Below are 10841 nucleotides of genomic sequence, written 5' to 3' on the forward strand. Positions count from 1 at the left end.
ATCGCTGAAATTTTTCACAATTGTAGTTTGGAACGTGCAAAATTAACGCCCTCTTTTATTGGCAGAAAGCACTAGCTGTTGTGAAAGATGTAGCTGTATTTTATTGATTAATCTTGTTTCATGTTCAAGGACCTCAGGAAAATACGGAATGTATCTACGGACCTCGATACACCTCTTTAGTAAAGTTCACACTATCATTATCAGGGTAAATTAATAATTAAATGTTATAAATAACCAACTTACTGTACAAAATATACTTATTGGAGTATTTCTGACCATTTTGGCAAAGTTCCAACGTCCTTATTACAGAGTTGCTCATAATATTACGCAATTTAGCTCATTATTTATTATGCAGTTTCAGTAGCATAAAATTTAAATTATAATTATAGCTCTCTCTCCAAAATTATACTCGTATTTATTTCAATAATTTGGTATGTATAAAAGCAAATTATGAAAAGTTGTATATACTTAACGAACATAGGTACATAATGTATGAAAACAAAGACATATAAAGAAATAAAACAACAAAATTTATTTAAAAATTATATAGGATAATAAATAAGTAAGTACATCAATTAGGGAGGAACCAAATATTTTTCTGACATTCAAAGTCCAATCTTATATCCATCATTGTCGACAATTTAAAGTACATTAAGCTTTCATACTTGAGTAGGTGCGTGGGCCTGCTCATAAAATATTTCTACGTGACCAGCCCCAACGCCGCGGGTCACGTGCCCTCGGCCTTGACGACAGTCTTACAGTTACTAGGATACAAGGGTACCTGTGGGTCCTTTGTCCTATCACCGCGCAGTATTCCACACACCCCGTCGTGCCCCTCCTGCACCGCGCATGTGCACAACTGACAGTGAATGTGCCAACACGTTCCAGTTTTTTCATCGCTGGAAAAATCAAAAACAGTATCGAGTGCACGAAAGCTCAACAAAGCCGAAGCTCGAAATATGTGGCAATGGACTGATTCAGAATGGTAGCCAACATCGGCGTCATCAACTCTACAAATGGTAAACGTTGTTATCATATTTTGTTAGGGTTGAGTTTGCAGTGAGGATATTCATTGTTTTAAATTGTGCAGTGGAGGCGACAGCGTATATAAGTGCGGTAGCCGCGTTCGCCGTTGTGTTGCTGGTGGTTTTGCTGTTTCTTGGCAAGAAGTGGTGCTACAGTGTTACAGTTAGTCGTAAACGCTGCAATGGCATCCTCTCCGTAGACGCTAGTGTTGACACCCCAGGTCTTCCGCTTGACAATGCTCAGTTTGGTAAGTGCATTTTTATAAAACATATAAATTGGTGTGTTATTAAATGTATCATGTTGTATAGATGAATAGTCATATAGCACATTAAACATAGGTTTTATTGGCAAATTATTATTTGTATAGGTATGTATCTATACCTAACGTAGTTTGTTATACCAATAATATTAATAACTATCTTGAGTATACTTTATGTGTTTTATTTGTAGTTCCTAACCCAAGGGCAATGTGAGCGCCATAAATGTTTAATAGAGATGGGTTTGGTTAATTCAGTTTTATAGAAGCAGTAACAGTAATTCGTAGGCAAAAGTAACTAGCTTAATTAATTAGTGTAGTGGTGGAGTTTATCTTTATAGGGAATTTTTTATTGATTGAATTTGTTCCTACGTGTGTTGTTATAGATACTTTGTCGAAAAACATCCAATTCCCCGAACGAATATTTACGTTCGAGGCTTCCGACTCCGACGAGGAGCTGCGCTTGCGCATACAGCAGGTGAGATTTATGCGTAATAAAAATGGACATTTATCTAGACTTTCCTAAGCACCCAATACCCTTTTTAATTCGACAGACTAGATCTTTCAATATACTAAAAAGACAAATTATCATTAATTACATATACCATATAAAAATATCAATAAAAATCGCATTTTAAGGATAAAAATATGTACCTATTCTTCCTACGACGCCCATGTATCACACTTTCATAATTCATTCCAATTTAACTGACCCAATAGTGTTATACTGCATACTCTCACGAAATATACCTAATGAAATCCGTGTCGCTCACACAACATACAATCCACCGTTTGTAGACATTCATATTTTGTAGTCGTTATGTATAAAATATACAAACATACTTTATAATATTCACTCGGAGTTGATAATATAAACTGTAGGAATATTTGAATATTTAGTATTTCAAAACGGGATCATTAGTCATCCGTGCACGTCAAGTATGCATCATCAGCGATAATAAATGAGAGATTTAGGAAAACAGCGGCCAAATATCAATGTCGATGCGGTGAAATTCCACTGCCCTGATACCGTATAAATATAGGAAAGCTTTTGTATTTCACGATTCAATTTCCGAGATATCATCGCAAAGGCACCTGTGGCTGTCGTGACTAAAGCGCCAGTAATGTTGTCGTATTCAAATTCGTAGAAACACAGTTTAGATGACTTCTAGAAATGAGACATCTTTATGTATATCGACTGAAAGATATATATATATTCACGATCTCTCTGTAAACATTTAGTGTTCATTCATGTTTTGTTCAGTCATAGTCGTTTATTAGTGCAATGGCGCCAGATGTGGTAAACGCGCCTTTCATTTATAAAGTGTATTGCTTATAGTCAGTTTTGTGGAGCATGTTCTTATCATAATTACAATATTTACATACTTTAATTTCTTTATTATTCGTTTGTATTTATTACAGGATAAGGAGGAAGTCGAATGTCACTATGAAGAAAAGAACGAAAATCAGCCCAAAGCGGAAGTGGAGCTTATTGAAACCGCGTTGAGAGAAACTTGCAGTCTTCGGGAAACCAAGATAGATGAGATTGTGCCACAGAAGGCGGAATACATTCACACGCTCGAAGCGCAGAGCAGCGTTGATAGTGATGTTATAGCCCATAATGTAAGTCATTGAAAATAAATTACGTTTTTTACGTGGAGTCGACGTATGTATCTATTGTTATCTTTTGAAAATTTCTTACAATTCTGCTTCAATTTTTTGTGTTATCTATTTTGCGACTGTCCTTCTCAATAATATGATCACTTTTCAGGAACATAGTTTTAAACGTCCTTGAATCTTGACAAGTGCAAACCTATTGACCTTTTATAGCTATTATAGCAATTATCTATTCTCAGGACACTTCGCTACTATGCGGTGAGAGCGGGAGCTCATCGGAGCGGGGCTCAGTGGAGCTCACCCTGCTGTACGACGCGCCCGTGCGTAGCATGACCGTACACGTGTTGCAGGCACGCTCTTTGCCGCTCAGAACTCAGGGTCAGATACTGCAGAGTCAGGTATTAGAGATGGAAATAACTATATTGATGTTGTAGTATTAAAACTTATAAGGACTCTTTTATAGACTAATGCAATATTAAGCAGAAGTGTTTACTAATTTTTCTTGCCTGAATTAGATATGAATAATTTAATATTTTAGGTCCGTATCGTACTTCTTCCATTGAAAAAGCAAAAATACAAATCGAAAATTCGCAACGGGGAAAATCCACAGTATATGGAAAGTTTCGTTCTCCACAAGATAAATCCAGGTAGGAACAATTTCCTCTTTTTTCTGACTTCTAGGACAAAAGAATTTGTAAATTGTGTATTGTCTTTTTACAGAGGATGTCCATGGTTTGGGTCTACGAATTCGCATATATGGTTGCGAGAGGATGCGCCGCCAGAGACTTCTGGGCGAAGCCTCTGTAAGCTTCGCAACCCTTAACTTTGAGCTGGAGAACAGCTTGTGGCTTCAACTGATGCCGCGACAGCACCACCACCATCAGACTAGCTTACAGGTAAATGTCATACATTCAGTCACAGAGAAATGTCATACATTAGTTTGATATGCTTCTATTGCAAGGAAATATTAACAAATAAATTGGTAAAATGTTTAAACTGGGTTAACATTTTCTCAAATTTGTTATAACTCGAACTTGAGTGTATTTAACGATTGCGTGTTTTAAAGTAATAACAGGGTCACTCGTGCCCTGATTATAAAATGTTAAAAAGGGTTAGGGTGACTTTTTACTCATTAATGTAAACTTTAGAGTTTCACAAAATTTTATGTAGGTAAATATTTACCTACATAAATACCTCATCTACTTTCGATTTGTCCGAAAATGATTAAGCCTTTATAAGGTATCTTTATAAGATGGCTCGAGTAATTTCAGAGGAAATTCGTACAAATCGTTTCCATTGACTTCGCATTATTTTCACAAATCGATATTTCAAGCGCTCGCGCAAGACACAAAGAATACAACTCATTTAACATATCTAGCTGCCAAAACTGGATCCTAACCAGTCCATCACGGGTGTACTAGCCAGTCCATCGTCCATAACCACGGTGATGAGTCCAGCCAATAATGGCGAGGCGTGCAGTCTGGCGCGGTCTGACTCAGCGTCTTCCTGCTGCAGTACACGATCTGCTCCAGAACTGCTATTGGGCCTGCAGTATAATCCTACCACTGGACATCTGTCTGTTGAGGTAATGTGGATGTAGTTATGCAGTTTTCAGTGTCGTATTAGTAAATGTAGTGAGTTTAATGAAAAGGATTGACGTTCGAGCTTGAGTTCTAAATTTTGTCAATGTTATTGTAAATATGCCTTTTTTGGATTCAAAGTATTAAATGGTACTCTTAATTTTATCTGACATTGGTACGAAAAAAAAATAAAAGTTAATACTAGATTAATACCATACATATTTAATACTTATTTAAACTTAATTTTTTATATGGTCCTTATGGAATATCTTTTTCTTTACTTTACGCACTATTCCCAGAGGGTGGTCTGTTACAATAAACTTACGTATTCACGCAATTGCACGCAAGTCATGCGAATGTTATGTTTCAAGTTTTATTTATTTACAGATAATAAAAGGCACGCATTTCCGAAAACTGTCACCCAACAAGGCTCCAGATACTTATGTGAAGCTGTGTCTCATCAGTTCGTTGGGGATGGAGATGGGAAGGTGCAAGTCGACCACAAGACGAGCGCAGTCCAACCCGCTCTACAAAGAAGTGTTTATATTTCAGGTAATATACATTTAATTTTATGAGTAGGTACCTCATATTATCAAATTTTATGAGGCTTTGTTATAACCTTTTATTTCCAGGTACATATATAATTTTTTATTTTAACTTGGTTGCTTGGAATTTCAAAAGATTTTTTGGTTGGATATTTTTATTAATGTTCTGTTTCCACCTTTAAAAAAAGAATTGATGACAGTAAATTACAAGATATTTACGGAAGCACATTTACAAGATATTTACGGAAGACGTTCAAGAAATTTCTGTTTGTCCTTGCTCTTGCAATTTCTTCATTGCCACGAGCAAGCATGCTCGCTCTGTTGGGACCTGCCTAATGTTTCACATTTTGCTCGTCAGGTGGCGCTGTTCCAACTAAGCGAAGTGACGCTGATGGTGTCTGTGTGGTGGAGACGCAGCGTGAAGCGCAACGAGATGGTCGGCTGGTTCTCGCTCGGCCACAGCTCGTCCGGCCGCGAGCAGGAGCGGCACTGGCACGAGCTGTGCGAGCGGCAGGGCGAACAGGTGGGATGGCTTTGTAGGAAAATGGATATAGTCAATTTGAGTCTAATTGCAATGAACTGCTAGACCTGTTATGAGCTAGGGGTAAACTCATTCAAAACTGATAGCAGAATGCTCATGATTTCAAAGAAAAATAGGACCTGTTTTCCGGTTAAACTGTAAGTAGAGTATATAATCTTGATGGTATATAATTTTTTAATGTTATTCATGTGATAGGTCCAACGCTGGCATGTGCTGCTCGACTCTTGACGGTCCTCGACGTAGCTCGCGGGCGACTCGACCGCGTGACTGTGAACCTTCCCCGCTACTGCGCCCTGCGCCCCCGCGCCCTGCGCCCCCGCGCCCTGCGCCCAGTGCCCTGCGCCCTACTTCCCGCACCGGCCGCACTGCGGTGCTTTTACGCTGACGCTCAGCGTCGCCGGTTGCTGGGAGCTGACCTTTGGACCCGACCCGTGACGTCACCGCGCGATGACGTCACGCCCGCCCTCGAACGCCAACTTTGAACCGTTCGACGACGCTTTCGTACCTTCGGCTTTGATCGTTGGTCTTTTTGTACACGATTTTCAATTAAATGTGTGCTTTTTGTATTGTAATTCGTAAAACGTTGTTGTACACGAGCACGAAATTTTTGACTGATCGGATGGGTCGATGTTGATGTTTTTGATGTACGGATGAGAGAGTTTGAGATATTATAATAAATGCAAATTACATTTTTTCGTATCGGTGATATTTGTAGATGTTCACACTTGTGTGTATCGTGGAAATTATTTAACAGTATTTAGATACGATTAAGATTTGTTTAAGAGTTTTAAAAGTAAATTTTTTATGAGGTGAAGAAGACTTGGAGCGCACAATTCATGTGAGATAGGATAAATTATACGTATTTATATATGAATTATATTTATATACTATTGCCGATAACTTGCCAATAAGGTGTCTTTCGTATTTTCGTATTCAGAATGATTCTTATATATTATAACCTACTAAACAATGAAAATAAAAATAAAACTTTAGAACATAAAAATTCTGGTTCTTCTATTCTTATCGTTATATTAAATTAATTGTAATTATTATAGCACTAATCTCATATTATACGTTCTAAATGATATTTTAGCAGTAAATAGAAGTATTTATTTCTGAAGATAATTTTGTTGTTAAATTTTTTAACTTAGTTTATCGTAAATTGTTTATATAAACGAATTTGAAAAGAATATAATTGTTTAAGAAATTTTATTTGTAAGTCAGTACTTGTTACGTTCTTCCTATTAATAATAACAGAAAATCTCTAGAAAATGATATTTTATATCGATGTAGAGATTGACGTTGTATGATAAACAAAATATATATTATAATATATAAAAAAATTATATTTAAATATATTATATTTGTGCGATTAAAATGCGTTTAACGTCTTTGTAGTTACATGTAGATGTAGGCAAATAAATAATAAGCTATTGGTATATTATAGGTACAGGGTGTCCCACTTTTGGTATACTAAGCGCGAAGTGACTCGTAGATTTGCATACGTCTGCATACTCGTAACTTAAACAACAAAATTACATCAAAAAATGTTGCTAAATTTTTCCTGAAAATTCATGTTTTCTTCTCTAACTTCGCGCAGCCGGCATATACCGCTTCGCTAATGTGAGCATTTTGTCTATGAAAACATAATCTTAAACGATAGGTCACGAGCTGGTAGCAAAGCTGGGAGGGTTGCTTGTTATGGGTGTACACATAGAGTTTTAAAAATTAATCTATTTGAAAAAAAAATTCGTCTGGAATTTTATAAGTATTTTTTATGTACTTAGCGTATGCAAAATTATAACCTTCTTTGTGCTGAGTATACCAATAGTGGGACACCCTGTATATAAGAATTAAGAAGTAATAATTAGATTTTGTATTACAGCTTGGTAATCGTGTGTCTTATATATCACTGGTAAAATGGAAAATAGGAAATGTCTTGAATGAAAAATGTACCTAAAGCCTATAGCTATGAATCTATACTATATAAGTAAAATATGTATGAATAATCTTCTATGCGATAAATATGATAGCCAATTCTATTGCTTAAATTCGATGTTATTTATTTGCCTACAGTTTAAAAATATATTTTTATACTTTATTTAAAGTGAGATTGTTACCATTTTTTTATTGTGAAAGCTTAATTTTAGTTATTATAACAGTTATTTAAGCATCAATACTGATACTTGAGTGTTGTGTTATTATCTTCCTTTTGATATTATTTATATAAAGTTCTCGAGGAAAATATATTTTCCGCAGTCTTTCTATATTGTTGTTATTAGTATACTAAAAATACTCCAATATTCCATGTAAACGTTTCCAAATTTCTATGAAAGAAAAAGCTAAGCTGTAGTTTCTTTTCATAGGCATGACTTAAACCGACCAATGTACTAACGTAAGATGTAGATTTCGTATTGTACTGTATATCTGCTTATAGCACCGGCTGATAAAGAGCTGTTTGGTTTTTCATTGACTCATTATCCCATTGTGTAGTAACTTTTTACTATTAAGAAATTCCTACTTTGGGCAAATCGTAATAATGATCGGTCTCTTTTTTTGGCGCCAATTCTTTGACATTAGGTACCTGGATGCCGACGCTATTTACGGATTTGAAGTTAGTAGCTTACCTACTCATCTCATTCATAGTTTTAGATAGATTATACTAATCCATTGTTGATTGCTTGACAGAATCTCAACGTAATCGTTACAAGAATTTATACTGTAAAATGATGGCTTGCTAATGCCAATATGTATTAAAGTGAAACTGTTTTTGAGGTATAAGATGATTTAAATTTGCTTCCAGAAGAAAGATTGTAATAAATTGCTCTATTCTTAAACGAAGGTATATCTTTTATATCAGTACACATAGTTTCTTAGTTTTAATTTGAAGTTTAAACAGTTAATGTGTTCTATGTATTCATCAATAATTCTTGTCTCTATTGTTATAATAAATAAGTTATTGTGAAGGGAAATGGTTACCTACATACAAAATGTAGAATGTTCTCTCCTGCATCGTGTTTTAAGTATTTTGCGTCACGATGCTTTTTTTCAAATCGTTTGAAATTGTTACAAATGTTGTCATTTGTCTTTATATAGTAAAATGCAATTTAATGCTAAAACGGTATTATAATTTATTAGGAATTTGCTCGTGAGAAAATTAATATATTCCTTATGATCAAACAAAAGTATGTTGGCTAAGCAATGACTTCTTTATCAATATCCATCTATTTCTATAGATTTAATAGATAGTAAGTTATAGTGTTTTTGCAATAAATCTAACATTTCTTCCTAAATTCCGCCAATCGATATATGTACCTACCTATTTAAATTTTAAATAGAGTATTATCATTATATTTTAGTATTTTACCTCATTATTCAATTCTATTACGTAGGATACTATGGAAAATTTTGTGAATTTTATATTTTAAATTAACGTAAACCTAAAACGCACATATACGTCATTACTAGTGGTCCGCCCCGGCTTCGCCCGTGCTACATATTTCGCAATAAAAGGTAGCCTATGTCCTTTCTCGGATATCAAAATATCTCCATACCAAATTTAATGCAAATTGGTTCAGTAGTTTAGGCGTGATTGAGTAACAGACAGACAGACAGAGTTACTTTCGCATTTATAATATTAGTATGGATATTGTGTTTTGGTTATTGATATATCGCTTTATCGACTCTTACGAATAGTGTTTTAATTGAAATAGACATAGTATAAATATCAATTTATAAAAATATTTATTTCCACGCAGATGACGTCATAGCCTTGGAATGAATGAAGATTTATCTACTGATTTCAGATTTATACGGTTACCATAGTTCCCTGAAACTTTTCCTAACACTATTTAACGAGTTCATGATATTATAGCGCACGCAGAAAATGTCATTAAATTGTTTTCGCTTATATAGTTAATTATTGTAATGCATTCAAAATAACTAATTGTATTGTAAACTGATCCGTTCTAAATAAATCACTTTATACATTTTCTTAAAATGTCGTTTCTTTTATATATTCCTGACCTCCATGTAAAATAAATACCTTCTAGGTATCTACACTACCTTGATAGTAGCTTTTGCTGTTTGAGTTTAAAAATTACAGCTAGCTTCTTAAAAAAAGAGACTGTAAACTCAACGATACGCTGTTCTCATTAAAATAATTTAAACTAAGTACGAATTCTTCTTTCTTTCTTCTTTCTTTCAATTAAAAATAATAAATTGATAAAATTTTCTAAAGATCAAAAGTGGTAGTACCAATGATCGAAAAACCCTCTTTTTTTAAGTGGGGAAATCTTGCATAGATAACCACGGCCTCCGAGGAATGGGCCGTTGGTTATGCCGGAGTCCTACCGACCAAAACCCCACTGTGTTCCGTCCAGCCAGCCGCTTTAATGACGGGCCACGGATATTGGTAGAATTCGTCCGCAACCCTATCAGCGGCATGATCGATAAACCCTACAAAAACGTGATGATAATTGCATTTACATCGTAGAGACTGAATAATTAATTTAAAGCATACATGATTGTGAACTATCATATGGCGCCAAGGCTTTACTGTATTTATAGGTATACCGTATAGGTAAATAATGTACACTCATATGATGGTGCATAAATTACACATTCATGTTCGCTATTCGCCTTGTAACTTAACGATGCATTCGACGAAAACTTCGTATACGAGTGTCGACGCATACCACTGTTCGCACATTTCGTCTTCCCTTTGATTTCGTCTGAAAAATCAGTCCCGAATTTAGGCGAATAGAGAGTGCACCAATGAATGCACTGTTTACACGTCATGTGCGTTTGTTATTCGCGTTTCGCTTTTCGCACGAATGTGGACAGTGGAAATGTACCATCAATTCGAATGAAGAGAAGTTGTAGATAGTTTATTACTACCAGCCATCCAGACATCACGACAAGCAAAGCTTTGAAACATCTCTTCAATACCTAGATAGTACACTTTTGTAGTTCACATGTAATTTTTCAAGATCGTTCTGAGACTTTTATGCAATCATAATTGCATGAAGTCAAAGTTATTTTTACGTTTTAGTATGAAGTAGAATGTAGTTAAAATTAAAATAAAATCTATACTAATATTATTGTTGAAATAATTGTATATTGAAACACAACTTGTGGATGCTGATAAATTATCTTTATTTTTATAATACTTTATTACAAACTACATTGTGCGCACACGACATTAGGTACACCACGAACCACAGAGACAGGAGGAAGGCAAAGACAATTGCAGTTTACAGTGATACCATGCAGAC

At 35.1% G+C, this 10841-nt stretch overlaps 1 protein-coding gene across 3 annotated transcripts; it reads left to right on the plus strand.

Annotated features, from left to right (window-relative positions):
* Positions 1-828: 828 nt before the first annotated feature.
* LOC123699817 (synaptotagmin-16) lies at positions 829-6707 on the plus strand. 3 transcript variants are annotated; one of them, XM_045646849.1, is made up of 11 exons: positions 829-1019; positions 1091-1273; positions 1669-1760; positions 2705-2905; positions 3139-3297; positions 3438-3546; positions 3620-3795; positions 4278-4484; positions 4867-5031; positions 5383-5547; positions 5761-6707. In XM_045646849.1, exons 1-11 carry the CDS (start codon positions 983-985, stop codon positions 5791-5793), a joined length of 1527 nt encoding a protein of 508 aa, XP_045502805.1. In that variant the 5' UTR covers positions 829-982; the 3' UTR covers positions 5794-6707. The 3 variants fall into 3 exon arrangements, with proteins under 3 accessions (XP_045502805.1, XP_045502807.1, XP_045502806.1); XM_045646851.1 differs by lacking the exons at positions 829-1019; positions 1669-1760 and having other exon boundaries at positions 1122-1273; positions 5761-6704; XM_045646850.1 differs by lacking the exons at positions 829-1019; positions 1091-1273; positions 1669-1760 and adding an exon at positions 2406-2582 and having other exon boundaries at positions 5761-6704.
* Positions 6708-10841: the final 4134 nt, after the last annotated feature.

Source organism: Colias croceus, chromosome 18 (assembly GCF_905220415.1).
Source record: "Colias croceus chromosome 18, ilColCroc2.1".
Classification (NCBI taxonomy): Eukaryota; Metazoa; Arthropoda; class Insecta; order Lepidoptera; family Pieridae; genus Colias; species Colias croceus.